The sequence below is a fragment of the Xyrauchen texanus genome, chromosome 19, assembly GCF_025860055.1.
Source record: "Xyrauchen texanus isolate HMW12.3.18 chromosome 19, RBS_HiC_50CHRs, whole genome shotgun sequence".
NCBI classification, from domain to species: Eukaryota; Metazoa; Chordata; class Actinopteri; order Cypriniformes; family Catostomidae; genus Xyrauchen; species Xyrauchen texanus.
This window is the reverse complement of record NC_068294.1, coordinates 25,996,775-26,017,554: the sequence shown is the minus strand read 5'-3', so window position 1 is coordinate 26,017,554 and position 20,780 is coordinate 25,996,775. Positions and strand designations below refer to the sequence as shown.

Here is a 20,780-nt window from a genome sequence, read left to right as displayed (position 1 = left end):
CCACTCTACAGAGCGTGAGTCATGGCGAGACATGACAGGGAGAAATGACACAGTCTAATTAAGATCCTCTGAAGCCCCATCACAGGAGACTTCCACAGGAAACCAGCGCGCTGCTCTCCCTCACACTGCTGACATTTCAGCAACACTGCTGAGACAGAACAATCAATTCATACAGCAGATCACAGACTCTTCCAGGGACAGAGACATGCACTGTCTGTCTGTTCAGTTACACTGGACTACACCTAAATATGGGCACATAAATGTCAAGTTACTATTTAAAAAACAAATCCTAAACTAAACGGTGAAACTGAACTTATGATTTGCTTATCACATTTAAAATTCATAATGACTCCCTGCCAACATACTCATTTGTAATTTGTTTATGGTAGTGATTTGCTCTACAAAAAAAAAACAAGAATGAAGATGTTGATGGAATGACATCACACATTCCAAATGGCAAAAAAATAACACAACATATACAGTATATAATAATAATATATATATGTCATGGATGCAAATAAAAAGATAAGATAATTCATGAAAATAAATTATAATTCAAGCATCACTGTAAAACATCTTATGTAACACTTGACTTTGAAACAAGATGCAAAACAGTAATAGATTAGAAACATGACCGTATGAGCCATGTTTGAAGCCATGATAAAATAGATGATATACTGTATGTTGCACAAATGTGCTGATCAGTTGAATTCTATATTAATGCACAAAGTTGCAACATTGTTTGGCAATCTTAAACAGGGTTTAAAAAAAGGTGGGGGGTTGCGTCCAATTTTAGACCTTTGAGGCTTGAATCGCTCAATCAGGGCTTTCAAGTTCAAGATGCTAACTGTCAAGACAGTCGTGTCTCAAATCCAACATCACGATTGGTTGGTCACAATCAATCTCATGGACGCATATTTTCATATAGAAATTCTGCCACAACACAGGAAGTTCCTGAGGTTCGTTTTCGGGGGCGAAGCTTTTCAATATCGGGTTCTTCCATTCGGCCTAGCCCTATAACCCCGCACATTCACAAAATGCATGGATGCAGCACTGGCTCCTTTGTGACTCTGGAGCATCCGCATTCTGAATTACATAGACAACAGGCTGATACTAGCACAGTCACAAGAATTGGCAGTTCAGCACAGGGATATCGTCTTAGCACATCTGGTTTCTCTGGTTCTGAGACTCAACGTCAAAAAGAGCATTCTCTCTCCCACTCAGGAAATTACCTATCTGGGCGTTGTATGGAATTCGATAATGATGCGTAGACATTTGTCTCCCGCTCGAATCGTGTCCATTAAGGACACCCTGAGCAAAGTCAGGCTAGGCCAAGGTTGCACTGTTCATCAGTATCAACGAATACTAGGTCTCATGGCATCTGCGTCCTCGGTGATCCCTTTGGGCCTTCTGCACATGAGACCGTTTAAGTTGTGGCTCAAAGCCAGGGGATTTCATTCAAGGGCCAGTCCCCTAAGGCAGATAAGGGTTACGTGCCACACGCTTCGTACCCTTTCTATGTGGTTCAGACCCCGGTTCCTCATTTTGGGTCCCACTCTAGGTGCGTCTTGTCGTCACAAATTGTAACGACAGACGCCTCCCCGACGGGCTGGGGTGGAATGGGAGGGTCATCAGCTCGATTGGCACATCAACTGCCTCGAGTTGATGGTGGCATTTCTGGCTCTGAAATACTTCCTCCAGTATTTGAGAGGCTGCCATGTCCTGGTGGACAACCCAGCAGTAGTCTCTTACATAAACTATCAAGGAGGTCTACGGTCACGTTTTTTTTTTTGCATGTTTATTAGGTGCTACTAGCTACAAATAAAAAAATGGAAATGGAAAATGCAAACAGCAGTCACGCTCGGTTCTAATCAAGGGATAAGTACATTTTTTAATGTATACATTTTTGTTGTTGTTGTTGTTGTGGTAATTAACAAGCAGGCACAAATGCTGTCAATTGAGCTTAACTTCTATCGAACCCTGAACATTCCTTTAAATGTGTTGACCAGTCCGTTTCATATGACTTGTATCTGTATGCAAATGTTCAGTCCTACAGGTATGGATAATGTCAGGTGCCTGGACTCAGCCGTTGACATTTCTCTCTCTGTGAGGCATACTGTCGCTAGCCCCCTCTGTGCCCTTAAACCCACAGCCATTGACCTCATGTTGCCAAATTCACCCCCATTAATTATGTGATTAATTGGTGACCTTTGAGAGTCCAGCAACTGTGTGTGAGAGAGAGAGAGAGAGAGAGAGAGAGAGAGAGCTGCTTCATCTCTGCCCCTGTGCACCAGAACTGAGTGGAAGATCCAATACAGCACTCAAGGAAATGCTTTTCAAAGAGGTTCTGTCTCCCTCCCATTAGGCACAGTGGCATTAGGCTTCTGTGTCCAGTCCAAGTGGAAGTACAGCTCTATGTGATCTTAAGAAATGCTGCCATATACCACAAACCAGAAGTGCAAATGAGGAATTACCCAACTTCAAACACAAATCATTAAGCTGCCAAGAGCCAAATATCAGCAGCACCTTTGAGAAATAACAGCACCCCAATCATTTAAGAAAGATTTGAACAGCATCAAAATGCAATTTATATGATGAACAACTATGAACCGTTGTGTAGTTTGCAAGTGAAATTGGAACATAAATGAGACATGAAGAGATCATCATCAATGTTTGCACTGTCAAAAATGTTGAAAAAGCAGAAAAGATTTTACTTTATTATTCCAGTAAAGCAGCTTAAAACCATTAGCAACGAAGGCCGCACGATTTGGACAAAAAGTCAAATTGCGATTATTTAGCGATTGTGATTTGAACTATGATTATTGTACCCTTCAGGTGGAGTCGGAAATAGTTCAGAGCACATGAAAGACCCCACAAAGTCGTATTAATGTGAGGGAAACTCGGAATTCCAGATGATACAAGAGTTGGGAAGTTGGAAGGGGCATGTCAACATGAAAGATGATAGAAAGTAATGATTTTGCAAAATTATTTCAAATTCTGTAATTTATTTCAATAATATTAATTTGTTTTATATGACAGTCAACTAATGACTCACACTTCGCAGTTTGTTTTAAGCAAATTAATTATTAATATGTTAGATATCATGCATTAATAAATCATGTTGTTCATAAGTGGTGCAGGTTTATTCACTAATGTTTATTCAACATTACAACAGAATAAACTGCTTTTGCCATCGTTCATTTCGTAATCGATTACATTTGGCTTCTGACATATTTTGTTTCCCACTTGAATGCATGGCATGTCATTGTAACGAATTGCCAACTCGGATGTACGAGCTTCCCAGGTTCACTTGAAGGCAGCATAAGATGAGATAATGTTTTTCACATGTTCAACTCCCAAAAGGCCACTTGATTCCACTTAAAAACTAAAAACAAACTGAGAACTTTATTTAAATTCACCCACAAATAAATAAATATACAAACAGTGAAACAAAGAAAATACACTGTCTTCTTCATATTCAAATTCTACCCATTCACCGTTTATCTGTTTTTTTCCATTTTGTGATAGGGTCTCAGCCCACTCATCATCATCATTCATTTTTATAACCCAGTTAACAGGAATATTAGGGATGTCCAATCAGGATTTAGCATCTGATACCAATCTCCAATTTTCTTTTCATTGCCCGATGCTGATCAATGAATGTTTTATCAGCAGCTCTGTCAAACTGATTATTTGTAAGCTTCTTGCTCAATGTCACTGTTAACTGAATTTCCCTGTTGGTAGTACTATAGTTGTTGCCTAGTTTTTGCTGTCAAAAAGACTGTTGGTTGGTTGGTTGAATAATTAAATAAACACAAAATCTAAAATTTTCCTCTTTACTCTAGGACTAAGGGTATAAAAACTATCCTCTACTGCAGGGGTACTACTGATCTACTTTTAAATGACCAACTCAATAAGATCTACCAACTAAAAAACACAGTTTCATTTAAAATAAGAAAATGCTTGTTGGGACTACTGCATGTATCCCTACATGGAATTCATCTTCTAATTAATAAAAAAAATATATAACAATGTTCAATGTTGATATGTTTTAACACTAAACCCAAAACACCTACAGCACAATAGATTACAATAGCCAGGGCATTTACCTTATTCTGATGATGAGTAAATATTGACCAGGCGAGGTTTTGTTTATTCAGTTGCCATGACAACTAGGTTTGCGCATACACGCCTTCCAAGGACTGCTGAGAACAGAGCGCGAAATTGCGATGCTACTGCCCGGATTAGACAAAACTGTCTGATTCCATTCAGTTTTGCCTAATCCGGGCAGTAGCATCGCAATTTCGAGAGCAAGTCAGACAGAAACTAAAAGAAGGAAAGACATTCTAATTATTTTTATTACAATTTAACGAAAGTACATTGAAATTTTGTGCAATCTACCAGCATTGCCTTTGCGATCGACTGGTAGATCGCAATCAATGTATTGGGCACCCCTGCTCTACTGTATATATTGGCAATTTTCCACTGCACGTTACGGTTTGACTCGTCTCAACTCTACTCGCTTGACTTTTCTGAGCTTGCTTTTACACTGCAGTTTGCCTCATCAGCATGGGTGGGATTATAGGCTGAGATGGGTGGGATTATAGGGCTCGGTTTCACCAGGTAAATCCGTACGAACCACCTGCCCCCCAGCATGCTCGTCATAGTTGCACTGCCTCTACTGCTGTGACATCAACTTTAACGCGACACAAAACAATAAACAATAACACGACCGCTAGCTGTTAGCTACTAGCTCATTGTGCTGTATAAAGCAGTTGTTGCATGGTGATTTTACACAAGTGTAACAGTTAAATTGCCCTGGTTGTTTTAGAAGCAAGCTTTCCAGTAGCTGGTCAACTAAATAAGCTTTCAAGTAGAGTATAGAGTTAACATGCCATCCTCCATCGTGGACTCCAGTCGTGGCAGAGCTCAGGGCCATTTGGTCGAACCACTTCCACTTTTAAGAGTGCATGTATTTGGACTCTACGGTGCTACTGTTAATGCGGTTTGCTCAGCAATCATTTAATAAACAGTTTTGAATTATACTCTATTTTGTATTCCGTGTTATTATTATGATACCTGTGTCTGGAGGAGATTAAGATGCTGCTAAGGCAGATGATAATAAAAAATGCTTCACACAGGTCGCGCCTGTTAGTGTAAATAAAGCACTTAGCGCACATTAGCAAACAAGAGTGAACTTTTTATACCATCACTGTCTGAGATCCAATAACAAATGCGGAGGTGACGCATCTAATTTCAGAGAATTTAACCGCTTCCCCAGAGGATGTGCATTCTCCGATTGGATACACAAATGGAATCTTTAGGACAGCCAACATTCAAATAATTTTACTTTTGCAACGGTTTGTGATAGAAGCACAAAATGTGATTCCCCATCTGTTGCTCACTTTGACATTGTGTCGAATGAAGCGACTTTCTTGAAGACCTCGGTTACCTCTGAACTTGAGAAAAGGCTAATGAGAATTTGGCAGTTGTGCGATCAGCGAGCTGAGATCACTTATGTTCCACTCACCTCTGTAGAGCCACTTCAGCACAATGCTCCTTCCTACAGGATTAGGGCCAGCGCGGCTGCTGATGAATGCGATTTGGGGAGTACAGCGGGCTCGGTTTCACAGAGTAAATCCCCACGAACAACCTGCCCCCCAGCATGCTCGTTTGCTTCCGTCTGGGCTCGAGGTGAGAGCGGCTCGCCACACGGCCAGTCTGTTTACTCCCTCGGACCCCGTGAGCTGGATAATGATTTCGCTGCTGCATCGGAGAGTGTCACAGCGGCGTCTGAAGCTGATGACTCAATTGGACTTCCACCTTCAGGTCTGCTCGTCCAGTCTGAGCCTGATGTGCAGATGTCCGCTATGCTTGCCCTATCCCCACAAGTTCCTTTCTTCACGGAGGTGCATGACAAGTTGACGAAGCTTTAGAGGGCACCTTTTAATGCCCGAAACCGGCTTCATCGCTCCTCCGCTCTCACTACCCTCGATGGCGGAGCGGCCTCAAGCTGTCTCCGCCCTGCATGCCATGGCCCCCCTGCAAATCCACCAGGCCAAGGCACTTAAAGATATGCTCTCGGGTAGTCCCGATGTGCTGCAGGAACTGTGCCCGACGACAGATCGTAGCCCCCGGGTCACGAAGGTCAAAGTGCCAGCACTCGGACGGGCGACGCCCACACTTGTGGTCCAGGAAAGACATCTGTGGCTAAACCTGGTTGAGATGTGGGACCCCGACAAAGGCTGCTTTCTCAACACCCCCGTCTCCCAGTTCGGCTTATTCAGTGACACCGTTGAAGACTTTACCCAGCTGTCTTCGGCAACGAGGAAGCAGACAGAGGCCATCTCCCACATCATGCCTCACCACCGTTCCAGCACGAGCCGTGCTCCGTCTGCTCGCCGAGGGCGTCCCCCTGCGGCTTCTAAACAACAGGCAGCTCCACTTCAACGTGGGCCCAGCTTTCAGCCCCAGCGTAGAGCTCCCCGCAGGAAGCCAACGCCCCCATCTCACGAACCACTACTGGGACCCAGAAGCCTCCCAGTGAGCCTACTTGCATAGGTGCTGTGCAAGGTCAGAGAGGACAAGGAACAAGTCACTCTGGTGGCCCCCTATTGGCCCACACAGACTTGGTTCTTTGATCTCATGCTCCTCACGACAGCCCCTCCCTGGTAAATTCCCCTCAGGAAGGACCTTCATTCTCAGGGCTGGAACACCCTCTGGCATCCACGCCCAGACCTCTGGAACCTCCACGTCTGGCCCCTGGATCGGGATATGGAAGATCTAAGTGGCCTACCACCTGCTGTCGTAGACACGATCAACCAAGCCAGAGCTCCCTCTACCAGGCAACTTTATGCCCTGAACTGAGCTTGTTCGCGAATTGGTATTCTTCCCGATCCGAAGACACGCAGAGATGCACAGTCGGGACAGCCATATCGGCTCACCATGATGCAGTGTACGGTAAGTCCCTAGGAAAGCATGATTTGATCATCTGGTTCCTTAGAGGTGCCCGGAGGCTGAACCCTCCGAGCCCATGCCTGTCCCCTCATGGGATCTCTCCGTGGTCCTTTCAGGCCTTCAGAGACCCCCCTTTAAGCCCCTAGAATCAGTCAAGCTCAGAGCCCTCTCCTTGAAGATGGCCCTCCTGATCATGCTCTCTTCCATCAAGAGGGCTGGGGACCTGCAAGCATTCTCTGTCAGTGACACTTGCCTGGAGTTCGGTCCGGCAGACACCCATGTTGTCCTAAAACCGCAATCGGGCTATGTGCCCAAGGTTTCCATGACCCCCTTCAGGGACCAGGTAGTGAACCTGCAGCTGCCCCAGGAAGAGGCAGTGGACTGGCAATGACTTACGCTCAACTTGGATGTTTACGTGGATTTATACAGTTAATCCGACTGAAGTAGCTGCGATAGTTTCCAGTACCACCACGAGGGTGCGGAATATATGCATAAATATTGCTTATGACATGCGGGACAAAGCACACTGATATATTGCTGCACTGATTTAAAAATGTACACTTAAAAACTGATGTCATAAGAGCCCAGTTACAGAATCAACCTGAAAATTACCATCTCATTACACAGAAAAGCCCACATTAGAATTAAAGCCAAAACTTACCTCAGCGTGCTGCCTGAAGTTGGAGCTGTGAACTTTAATCTTGAAATATCAGCTTGTCTTGGTTTTAAATTAAGGCATTGCATGACGGAACAATTTTTTCACTGTGTGGAGCGAAGGAAGTGTTTCACTTAGAAGAGTTTGATGCTACTGTACTGATGACTTGAGTGACAGCCTGTGAAAGCGTCTCATCGCGCGCAGCTGTGAACTTCTGCTCTCGTAAAAGTCCCATTCAATACTCTCTCAATAAATTACACATTCATTCAAATTAAACCCAGTAATGTAACAACAATAATGCCACACATTGTAAAGAAGTAAAAGTAAAAACAATCATTAGAAATTTACTTGAGTGAGAGTAAAATGTACCCACTTTTAAACCTACTCTAAAAGTAAAGTTTTCCCCAAAATGTTACTGAAGTAAATGTTACTCAAGTAAATGTAATGATATTACTCACCTCTGTAAATGCTAGAGCACAAGGATGAGTCATCAATATATCTATTTTTCTGGGAGAGATATTTTAAATGCATAGGTTGTATCTTCTTAAAGTTCATGTTAACTTTTACAGTAAGTGTACAGTAACATGTAGAAAGTTAACTGACATGAACTAAAAGCAATAGAACTTAAATTTTTATTTCATGGGGTCTTCAAAATAATAATTTTAACCCTTGCATGCCCATTCCAAATTTCTAAAACCCAACTGCCATCTCACCTGGGGGAAATATCACAGCCCTGCTGCATGAATGCTCCCAGTGAGAACCAGAGGCTGTTGAAGATGCCAAACTCATTGGTCTGCTCCTGACTCTGCTGGTTCTGGTTCTGTTGGCCCTGGCCCAGTTGTCCTGATGATGAGGAGGGCTGGTTAGGGTTCTGCTCAACTCCTTCCTCATAGTCATCTGCATGCCACTCGTATGGACTGAAGCGGCTAACTAGGAAAAGCACAACGCTCACGCCGATGTAGGCAAACACAATACACATCCAGATTTCATAGGCCAGAGGGTCCAGGAAGGAAAAAACACCAGGCTTGGACTTGGTGGGCTTTTTGATCATGATGGAGATGCCGAGGCTCATAAAGGGCTTGGAGAAATCAATCACTTCCTCTCTGACCAAGGTGATGGTTAGTGGGGCGACTGCTACATCAGCTTTCTGGAGGGAAAGATTTGATGTTGTAGCAATTAATACTAAATATACATAGTTAAATGTGTAATTTAATTATACATGAATCAGCAACATGCAGTATCTAAAAGAAGTCAACCTGACACCTGGATATGCAGAAAATAAGTATGCCTGACAACATATACCTAATGACCTTTACCACAAATGCTTTCCTTATGCACATCTTAACAAAGGCTATGTGTAATCTGCAATCTAATACTGTGTATGTGGACAAAGGAAATGGTCTTGAGAGGGTAAGTTTGTTTTTGTGGTATAGTAAATACAGAGCCGACCTGCTACATTTACATTTACATTTATGCATTTGGCAGACGCTTTTATTCAAAGCGACTTACAGTGCAATTATTACAGGGACAATTCCCCTGGAGCAACCTGGAGTTAAGTGTCTTGCTCAAGGACACAATGGTGGTGGCCATGGGGATCGAACCAGCAACATTCTGATTACCAGTTATGTGCTTTAGCCCACTACACCACCATCACTTCTACTTGCATTATTATTGAGGTGATTATTAAACCTCCATCAATCTGAATGAGTTTTGATTTTCTCAGAACATGAATGATTAGATTTCTCAGTACTACTCTAAGTTTAAACAAGCCAATATATTTCTGTATGATAGCAAATGAAAATCTGTTTTGTTCTTTAGCATTTCCCTTACATTAATGCATGTATATTCAGGTCAGGATATTATAATGTAATAAAAACAATATATATATACATATATATATATATATATTTATTATGTAGCACTTACACCATAGACAAGCTCTCCCACCATTCCATTCCACATTTTGGTCTCAGGATCTCTGGCTCCATATTTCCCATCAGCCACTATCTTCAGTATGTATTGGTATCCCACATGTTTGGCTATCTCTGCTGCCAATTCCACACAGTAACCTTCATACTTTTCATTTCCATTTAAATTTTCATGGTTCTTCTTCAGCATAACATATGGAGATTCCTAACCAAGACACACAGGAGGACACATTTCAGCTAATAAAATAGTCAGAAACCACTTACGAAGATGCTTATATTTAGCATTTTTCTAATTTAATACACGTTTTAATCCAAACATTATTATCTGATGTAGAATTTCTTAGTATTTGGTAAAAGAAATCTTATCTTCACATTTCTATACATTATTTTTATTATTATACTACACTTTTCTGTTTATTTCCAGGTTTAAATAATAATAAAAAAAAAATATTCAGATTTTCCATTTGGTCTCAGAGTTTTGGACGCCACTTATGGGAAACACACCTGAAATATCATACAAGATATGAAACATGGTGTTCGCTTTAAGAATTGTGGAAAGGTACCTAAAGCATATTTCAAGACATTGAGAGCAGATGAAGAAATAGGGATTTGTTACTTAGAACATGGTGAATTTGACAGGTTTATTTTCAGATGGCTTTTCTTGCTAATCACAGACAGACAGGCAATCAGTTGGGTAGAATGTGTAGGATGCTTCTATTCGTGGAAAGCCTATAACCTTCGACCACACTATTGACTTCCTACCATGCTACTGACCTTCTACCATTCTATATTCAATCACGTTCATTATGATCGCAAAATTCTGGCCTCTTAATAGTTCCTAGAATATCAAAATCCACAAAAGGTGGAAGATCCTTTTTCTATTGGCTCCTAAACTATGAAATAGTCTCCCTAACACTGTTCGGGATGCAGACACCCTCATTCAGTTTAAGTCTAGACTAAAGAATCATCTATTTAGCCAGACATACACCTAATTTATCCTTCAACTCACAATTAGGCTGCTTTAGTTAGGTCTGCCTGAACCTTGGATTTAGGAGAGACCTCACCGAAATGACCTTGAACTGCTATGCACCTGACTGATCGCTGCCTGCATCACCTTTGTTTATTGATGGACTGCACTCTTAAAATGGAATACGTAGACTATCAATTAATTGCCAAAAAAAGCCTTCATCAGCCATCTAACAAAGGATAATGCATCTATGTGAACTTCTGCAGTTAATCCAGGATGAACTTCAAAGACATTAATCATTAATCTTACAGTTCATACAAAATATTTGTTTAAACACTGACCCTTAACACTTACTTAGTATACATATTTTAAACCATGACTTGCACTGCACATAAATAACTGATATTCGCAGTATACTCATGCTGTTTAGCCAGAGGGGAACTGGCCCCCACTGTGAACCTGTTTTTTCTCAAGGTTATTTTTCTCCATTAACCAACATTTTATGGAGTTTTGTGTTCCTTGCCACAGTCAGCTTGTTCACTGGGGTACTAAACACAATGAATATTTAGTTATTTATTATTATACACAATTTACAATCATATTTAATCAAATTACACAATGATTACTATCATTGTGACTATCAGATATATTACGGTTTAATTTTCTGTTAAAGCATGATTCCATCCATCTATCTATCTATCTATCTATCTATGAAAACAGCCAATTGTGTAGTATTTTAAAATATACATTATGCTGTTGCATATATATGTGCAAGTATGTGACTTTTATATACTGTATAGGCTTACTTTTTATGTAATAAATTGTAATATATCAGATTTCTAAAAGGGTTTCACCTGTAAGTTATGTCAAATGGAACTTAAAAATATATTTACATTGGACAAAAACCCCCTGAGATGGCACTCTGCCTCCTCTTTCAAAAATCCACCACACGCTACTGATTTGCCTATATAGAGCCATTTCACACTGCAAAGGCGGCACATGAGCCATATCTAATTGCCATTTCTAATTGGTATATGCAGTATACCATAGAGGCATTAAAGGAATAATTTACCCAAAAATAAAATTCTGTCATTATTTACTCACCATTAAATTCATGAACATGAATAGTGACTGAGGCTGCCATTCTGCATAATATATTTGTGTTTCACAATATGAGTTTGGAACAAAATGAAAGTATATAATAACAAAATTACATTTTTTTTTAGTAAACTATTGCTTTAATGTATTGACAGTACAAAGGTTTTCCAAAATAGCTTTTCCAGAAACAAGGCACAAAACGCGTAAAGCCTCATTATTTAAAATTCTTTAGTATAACCAAGAACATTTAACACAGCTGCGGATTGCAATGCACCTTAAAAACACTCCACTGTTGCACCACATATCCTGCAAATATAGACCTACAAGATGGCCAACATCAGATATCCTTCTTTAGAGTACCTGTGGTGATGTAACTATTCCCAGCCTCTCTGATAAACAGTCTCAGTAGGACAAACAGCATAGTTCAAAGCATTTCCTGCAATCCATCCCACTCCCTTGTAAGCGCTTAGCCCCTAATCCACACCACTGATCCATTAACACCTCCTTTCTATCACTCATTCCCCCCACGTTCCTCCATCAGAGGCCAATCCACTCGATCTGCCCTTTCTCTGGCTGGGCAAGAGATGGGCAGTCCACATATCAAAGGTTAATAAATGCCCTCTGAAGCCTAACTTGCAATAGAATTGCTAAAACACGTGCTAAGCCCAAGGATCTGTGCCGAATAAGGGAGGAGAAATGTTAAATTAATCTTTTGTCCAATGCTGCCAATCCAATCTCCGGTAAGTATGAGATAAAAAAAAAAACATGGTTGAAGGAACAGTAATTTCTCATTACAGACAGAACACAGAATAGCCTTTATGGTTTTATCTGCGCAGTAAAGATTTACCAGCGTCATACAGAGAGATCAAATCATGGAGGTGATGCATCAGATGGTGGTGGAAATACATCTAAAAAAGGATAATTGATACAGAAAAAAGCTGAAGATTCTTTTGTATGTGACGGGTGGTGAAGGACAAGTCTCAGTTGCCTCCATTCTGAGAACGGCAATCTTATCACATGGCTCATTGCGCATGACACCGCGGAGACTCCGCAGGTGGAGGCTCATGCTATTCTCAGTGATTCATGCACAACTTACCATGCACCCCTTTGGGAACGAGAACCACTAATCATGACCACGAGGAGGTTAAACCATGTGACTCTACCATCCCTAGCAACCGCACCAATTTGGTTGCTTAGGAGACCTCGGAGTCACTCAGCACGCCCTGGATTCGAACTCGCAACTCCAGGGGTGGCAGTCAGCTTTAATACTCACGGTGTACCCAGGCCCCTCTCTAATGAATCATTCAAATGTATTTGTGAACAGCTTCGACCCATTAACCTATTGATACACACTCCCTTTTTGAGCACAAACCATGAAAATTACATACCTGAACTTAAATGGTTGTATTTACTTGACCCTTTGGAGTATGGACACAGTTGTAGTATCTTTTGAAAGAAAACACTTTGGGCTTTATTTCCCAAGTTTATTTCCCAGAATTAATATATGTTGTTATTTTTTAAAGTTAGAGAAGCTGAAGTTTATAGTAATTAAATATTCTGTGCTGAACATGTTTTTATAATCTAAAAAAATTATAATAAAAGTGCCAAGACAACCCAGAAATACAATGTCTAAAGAAGATATGTTTCAAATTTTAAGATGATCTAACAGAAAATATACCGTTTTACAACATGAATGCTGCTCAGATTTAGGGCCGCAACGACGCGTCGACGTCATCGATTACGTCGACTATGAAAATACGTCGACACGAATGAAATGCGTCGACGCGTCACATGCATTATTTACGTTTAAATATCGAGTAATGGCGGCTTCTGCTCCAGCTCATGGTGAAAATGACAATCTGGCTTTATCACATAAAGCCAGACCACGATCATCCAAAGTATGGGAATACTTTAAACTACAGCCGAACAGAAAGGTGCTTTGTTCACTATGCAAAGCGGAAATGTCATACCATGGCAGCACAACTGCTATGAACGAGCATCTTAAAAGGAAACATCCTGTGACTCTGTGAACTCAAAACGACGAGCCAGCTGGGTAAGTAGTAGGCTTTATTACAGTGAGTTTTTGGAGTTGTTGTTGCGGTCATACCTTCTTTTTTCAGCTATTACAGCTTGTGTGCTAGTTAATAGTGTTAATTGCTAAAGGTGCAGATGTAATTTATTGGCCCATTCGGCGACAATAAAATGGACTTTCATTTATAACTTCAACTTAAATCTGTCAACGAAGCCTTCAGTGCATTTAAATTGCCCGTTTTTAAAAGTTGTGTATGCACATGTAGACCAGAGACATGCACTCCCGCGGGACCCAACACAACAGAGTGCGGCGCGGGATCTGATGGCCGAGTGTGGGCGGTAATGCACTCGTGTGTGTGCTGGTTGCGGGAGAACAAAACGATTCGCAGGACTCCCGCAAAATAGAAATCTATAAATTGAACATCTCAAAACAAATAAATTGTCATTCATCTGTTGCACAAAAGCAACAAGAACAACTAAAACAAAATAGATAGACCCTGGCCTGTAAATCGTTACTATGTATAACATGTTTGCAGCGTTTAACAATGTAGCCAATCACAGACATATGTGTAGATTTCTTGAACGCAATGGCCAATCAGAAGCATTTAAGATGGAATCTCCTCACCGCTCAAAATGGACTTTTTGTTCAGTGCTGAATTCTGCATACTGGCAAATCGATATAATGAAAGATTCATTGTGCAGTCAGTTTCATTGATAATAACAGAGATGTCCGCTTTTTAGGAATTATTAAGGGAGAAATCCGGTCCCGCAGCATGTCTCTAATGTAGACTTTAAAAACAAACAATAACGTTATATTTACATATTAACAGTAGCCTAGGCTGTAATCTAGTGTATTTATTTATTTATTGTTTATTTGAATAGGGACAGATACAAAAAAAAATTCAGAAAATGAATTAATAAAAGTTTGAAATACTAATGTAGAAGTTGTACTTATTATTTATTGGAAAGTTTGCCAATGGATAAATCGGCTAATCCCAAAAATATGCATTAGATTAATCGGAAAAATAATTGTTAGATTAGTCGACTAATCGAAGAAATAATCGATAGATTAATCAACAACAAAAATAATCGTTAGATGCAGCCCTACTCAGATTGCATAGATAGTTGAAGAACGATGACGAAGGTTAATTCTTTCAGGCGAGATCTCATGTAAACAATGGAGAATATATCAATATTTCTCAGATTTATCACTTTTATGTACAAAAAGTGCTAGTGGATGTTTTTCAATGAATGCTTTTCATGGACAATTGACCCAAGTGTGACGAACTGGATTCACCTGGCGATCGCGTTTTCATAACAAAGGTATGAGGTCCGTTTTGATTTTGCATGTTTTCATATGTACTCCTTTCACAAATAACTACATTTCTGTTTCTGGAGCATAGCTATTGTGAAACAGAGATCGGATATCAATGTTGAACCCTTAGACCTTTGAAAAGATGTATAATTTGTAGGGCTGTCGATTTAACGCGTTAATTCAGTGCGATTAATTTGACAAAAAAATAACGTGTTAAAAAAATTTACGGAATTAATCATACCATAATAAGGAAGATTCCTGATAAATGCAAGCCTGTAGTACCACCTGTTTACTCCAGAGGGCAGTAAGTGAAATTTAATCTGTGTGAGCAACACGCAGTTTACACAGTGAAGAAAACACTTCAGTAGGAAGAACCACGCAAACACGCATTACATTCTTGCGGTCAAAACACTTGAAGGAGCGCAAATGCGAACTAAAGGATCTCAAGATGTGTTTAAAGATTGAGTATTAAACTATATTTAACTTGAAACAGTGAACTAAACATTTTATGTTTATGATGCAACACACCCGAGATGCTACACAAGCATGTCTGAAGCAGGTGTAAATTGACGGGCTCTTAAACAAGCCCTCATAATAAATCTCCAACTGATTGACAAATTCACTTGTGAAATGGATTGCTGTGAACTGTATGCCAATGATTGACTTATGTTCAATAATATGGTAGTAAACAATACATTGTATTCTAAAGCTTTCTCTTTTTGTATTGTATTATCAATGATTAACTCTTCTGCCACAAGAACGTAATGCATTTTAATGATCTGAATATAAATATTTTTAAAGTATGTGTATATATATATATATATATATATATATATATATATATATATATATATATATATATACATACACATACTTTAAAAATATTTAAAGATAACTATGTATAATTATATGTTGATATAAATATGTATAATCTTTATATATTGAATTATTGTTATATGAGGGGCTTTCTCAGCAAATATTCCTATATGTGATTAATCAATTAATTAATCAGGACACCATGTAATTAATTCGATTACAAATTTTAATCGATTAACAGCCCTAATAATTTTTAACATTAATTACATTTATAGACAGAAAATTATATATTAAATGTAAGCAGAGTGAAGTCACTACCGTGTGCGGGGGAACTGCGTTTCAACAGGTTAACTCACAATAACCTAAAATAATAAGGATTCACTCACAAGTTAGACTAGGGTTGCCACCCTTCCTGTAAAATACAGGATCGTCCCGTATTTAAAGATCAAATCTATCCGGGATACGATTTGTACCGTATTTAAGATGGTCTGATGGCTTCATGGCAAAATCCTTCAAGATAGTTAACACAGGAAATTCTGCCCACGGTGGATAAGGGAATGTCTGAAAAACATTGTGATAAAATGTGCTAAAACTGTGATAAGGGACCACCGTCTGAAACATCAGACAGCAATCAATCAAAACTCTACAGAAAGTGTCAAGTATTTTACAACTTCAAAAGTGGCAACCATAGACATAACTACTGCGCTCATTAAGATTTAACCAAGAGCAATATTTACAGTAGGTGATGAAATAGGCCTACTTTAGAGCAGAGCATAATTAGAAATTCAATAGAGAAATTTTCATTACCTTTCTTTGACTTTAACATTTCTTCATATCAATGAATTTTCTAGGTGTGGAAAGCACAATTTTAAATTCCTTGATTTCCAGATTGTCCATGGCTGTGGGAAACCTATTATCTGCCCGCTAACTAACAATAACACTGAAAAGTATTTTTGTAGAGAGTACATGAAAAAGAGCCAGCTCATAGTTCACTGGCATTTTTTCTATAGGCTCCTCAGTGGCCTTATAGTCAAAAACATCCAATGGCTGTTAGGTATTGTTTAACAACTGTATCAGGAATACTGAGTATTTGGGTCTCCTACTTATTTGACATACTGCTTTTTGCATTCTATGTAGCATATCAAGGCAGGAATAATGTATCTAATATTCTGTAAAGGTGTTGCAGTTTATCTGGAGCAACCAGTAACCTGGATAAATTATGTAGTGAATACATACCAGAATGGTGGTAAAAATATATGTGCGGTTCTGAAGTCCATAAGTTTCATTACTTCCAGGGATGTAGGCTGCTGTGCTCACATATTTCTCATCCTCATTCCAGTAACCCACCTAAGAAAAGATCAAATCAGGGACAAGTACTTGAGCACCACCAAGATATCTCACAGGAAATGTTACACTATACAGAGCTCATTAATTACATGAGGTCTAATGAGATTGATTGGATTTTGAAGTGAAGACCATAATGGAGCTTCTGAAGCCTGTAAACATTTCATTTAAACTATAAGCAAATAAATGAAATGTATAAGTGCAAAATAGGCTTAATAATCCTTTTTCTGATTTTTAAGTACTTACTTTCTTTGGTCCTGTCGGCCTGAGTTCCATCACACTGACAGTATAGTTTGTCCGTCTTCCTTTCTCGTTAAATTGAATGTGTCCCGTCAAGCCCTCAATCCGAACCTGAGTTAAAATTAGAAGATATCTTTATTCGGACAAAGAAATTAAAAATGTTCTCTCTCTCTCTCTCTCTCTCTCTCTCTCTCTCTCTCTCTCTCTCTCTCTTTCTCTCTTTCTTTCTTTCGCTAAAGTACCCCTCCTTTGACGGGTGTGCGTCTCTCACAGTGCCTCTTCTGTGTGTACAGTATCGAATGTCTCCCAGGCTGCATGATGGAGTTAATTGACCGAGATGAACATCAATCTCCATGGCCCCTTAGCACATGGACCGAATTCCCTTAGTCCAGCACACATCAGACTCTCATCAGACACAGCCTCAGGCAACTGTGAGAGAGAACCTTGCTCTGTGAGAGCGTACAGACTAAGTTTACTACATTGCCTTGGACTTCCTCAGACTTATTTTACGTGAAATGGTGAAATGCATGAGCTTCCTGAGAGAAAATACCAATTTTGTGTAAGGCTTCGTGAACAGAGGGCACATTTGTACAGTTTCCCAATAAATCATATTTGGCTTCTTCTAACAAAATCTGCTCTACTTTGCCTGCCAACTGTCTTTGTGTCTTCATAACACCCGAGGCAAAGAGGCAAACACCTGCCTAAGTGTAACACAATGAAGCCAGTGCTCTTTTCCTCACATATCACTTTGCAAATACAACATGTCATGTGCTGTTATGACACGCATAAATGTTTATTGCCAACTGGCTTAGTTTATTATATCCCATGTCACTTTTGATTGTGATGGTCTCTTTGGTGAATCAATGTGAACTTTACGAGATTGAATAAGTATGCTATTTCCATATTTGGTGTGTTATTCTGGACACTCAAAATAAATTAGAAGCAATCCCAGTATTGCAGATGGGGAAGTTTGTGTTTGCAAACATATTAGCACTGTTCCAAAACCTAGTGAGTTGCCTTGCTCTGCCATCATGGAACCTCACAAGTGACTGATTTTGAATGTGCAACATAGGCAGCAACTTTTCATGCCACTTTTTAAATGATTCACAATTGATTGTAATCCAGTTTTCCAATAGCATGTTGCTAAGCTATAGGTGAGACATTCAAATAAGCATAGAAATACATATCACACACAAATACTCGGTAACGCAATTCATGTTTATCTACACTGAACGATGTATCTTGTCAGCATTAGATGAAATATAAAACTGTGTCCCAAGACAAATACTTTATTGTTTATTGTAAGTAGTGTGGTTAGTTAATGGTAAATGTGGCAAACACTACAATAGGTTTGGAACAGAGCAAATGTGTTATTTAAAAAATGTATTCGTGCAAGTGTGTCCATGAGCAATCCTTCCAGGGTTAGATACCTGCTGAAGTGCTCTCTGAATATCGATGCCTTGGCCCCAAGGTGCTGGTGGGTTGGCCAGGCATTCTCCAGCATTTCCACGACGAGAAATATCTATCCTCTGCCGGCGGAGGTTCTGGAAGGCTGTGGACATGACTTTGACCCCATCATAGGTGAGAGCTCCAGTATACTGCACCAAGAACGCGAAGAGAATGCAGAGAGAAAAATGAGAAGTGTACTTTGCTATAATATTTATTTTGCATTAGAATCTTGTGCGTCTAAATGGCATTCTCATAAGCCAACTAAATGGAGTATCTCAGACAGAGCTTTTTGTATATTAGATTTTGAGGTAATGCAACTGTGCTCTCACCAGATGTTACAGTGATTCGTTATACAGCTGCCTAATTGCAGTTTTTAGGGTTTTTTAAATTCTTCATCTCTTTTCAGGTTAAGGATCAGTTCTTCATATTGTAAATTATTTAAATGTAGTAGGGGAATGGCTGTAGCCCATTTATTGCCTCACCTTCAGTCCTCGTTTGGGAACTTTGGCATCTTTGTTGTCAAATTCCATCCACTGCTGCACAATCCTACTGACGTTTGGGTCTGCATAGTTCACCAACTGGAAGCCTGTTACATTAGCCTCACCCTTTTTAAACTCTGTCAGGTTTACGTCCAGAAACCCCTAGAGGAAAATGAAGAGATAAGAATCCAATTTCAACCAAATATAAATCAAATTACACTACACGGCCAAAAGTAAGTGTACACCTGTACACAACACCCATATATGCCTGATGAACATTTAATTTCAAAACCATGAGAATTTACAAAGAGTTGATCCTCCCATTGCTGCTATAACAGCTTTCCACTAGATGCTCAGTTACTTGAGGTCAGGCCACCGATGTTGCGCAATGGACCTGACTCACAGCCAGCATTCCAATTCATCCCAATGGGGTTAAAGGGGTTAAATTCTGGATTTTGCGACTGAAAACATTGGGATTAAATGGCTGTTGACTAGTTTTTATGCACTGGCTAGTAATGGGTATAGATTAAATCACCAAACCTGTTAATTAGAAGTGGGAGTTCAAATATTTAATTTGTTTAGCCATTATTGACTAAAATGAAAACAGAAACTCCTCAGAGATAATATACAACTACAATTGTTTATAAAATTCCAACATAAGAGGTTGAATTTGCTGCAGTGGGAGTAATTTTCATATTAATGACAAGGTGCGGTAAGGAGGGCATGAGGCCAGACCTGTGGAGTGCTGTCAAATGTAATGTAGGGTTTAAAACCATAAGGGAAAGAATGGTTGGGTCAATCACTTAATGAAAAAGGCTAATTCTACTCATCCACTGAGGCTGGTTATCCAACAAAGCTCTCTTCTTATACGATGCTGTGCTAGAAAATGCCGGGCTGTGAATGGGAATTTAGAGCAAAAAACAGAGGCACATCTTTAGAGGTTGCCGGAGGTCTGTCTTTGATCCCACTGGCTCTATTTAGTAATACTAGGCTTTTTCCCACAATCCAATCAGCTGAGATAAGCTGCCCCAGAGCATGGCAGCCCACCCATGCTCCACACCTGAGAAAACACTGAATACAATCTAACCTGCACAAGCACGGGCCCTAAATATAGCAGCTTTCTTTGCCTGTTGGGGAATGTGAACGTACAGTACATACACTAACTGAGCACTTTATTAGGAGCACCTGTACACCTTACATTATTCATGCGATTATCTAATCAGCCAATTGTGTGGCAGCAGTGCAATGCATAAAATCATGCAGGTACGGGTCAGGAGCTTTTGTTAATGTTAACATCAACCATCAGTATGGGGAAAAATGATCTCAGTGATTTCAACCATGGCATGATTGTTGGTGCCAGATGGGCTGGTGTGAATATTTCTGTAACTGCTGAACTTCTGGGATTCATCCGCCCAATAGTCTACAGAGTTTAATCAGAATGGTGCCAAAAACAACAAAACATCCAGTGAGTGGCATGGTGGTTCTACGGACAGAAATGCCT

General features: G+C 39.9%; 1 protein-coding gene across 1 annotated transcript in view; it reads right to left on the bottom strand.

Moving 5' to 3' along the window:
• Nucleotides 1–20,780, bottom strand: part of LOC127659765 (glutamate receptor 1-like) — a 142,719-nt gene that overhangs the window by 44,738 nt on the left and 77,201 nt on the right. The window contains exons 6-11 of the mRNA XM_052149719.1: nt 19,283–19,441; nt 18,782–18,949; nt 17,358–17,462; nt 17,004–17,114; nt 9,539–9,745; nt 8,326–8,759 (exon numbers count right to left, since the gene is read on the bottom strand). Of these exons, the coding sequence (XP_052005679.1) occupies nt 8,326–8,759; nt 9,539–9,745; nt 17,004–17,114; nt 17,358–17,462; nt 18,782–18,949; nt 19,283–19,441 (1,184 nt within the window). The remainder of the gene's footprint in view (nt 1–8,325; nt 8,760–9,538; nt 9,746–17,003; nt 17,115–17,357; nt 17,463–18,781; nt 18,950–19,282; nt 19,442–20,780) is intronic.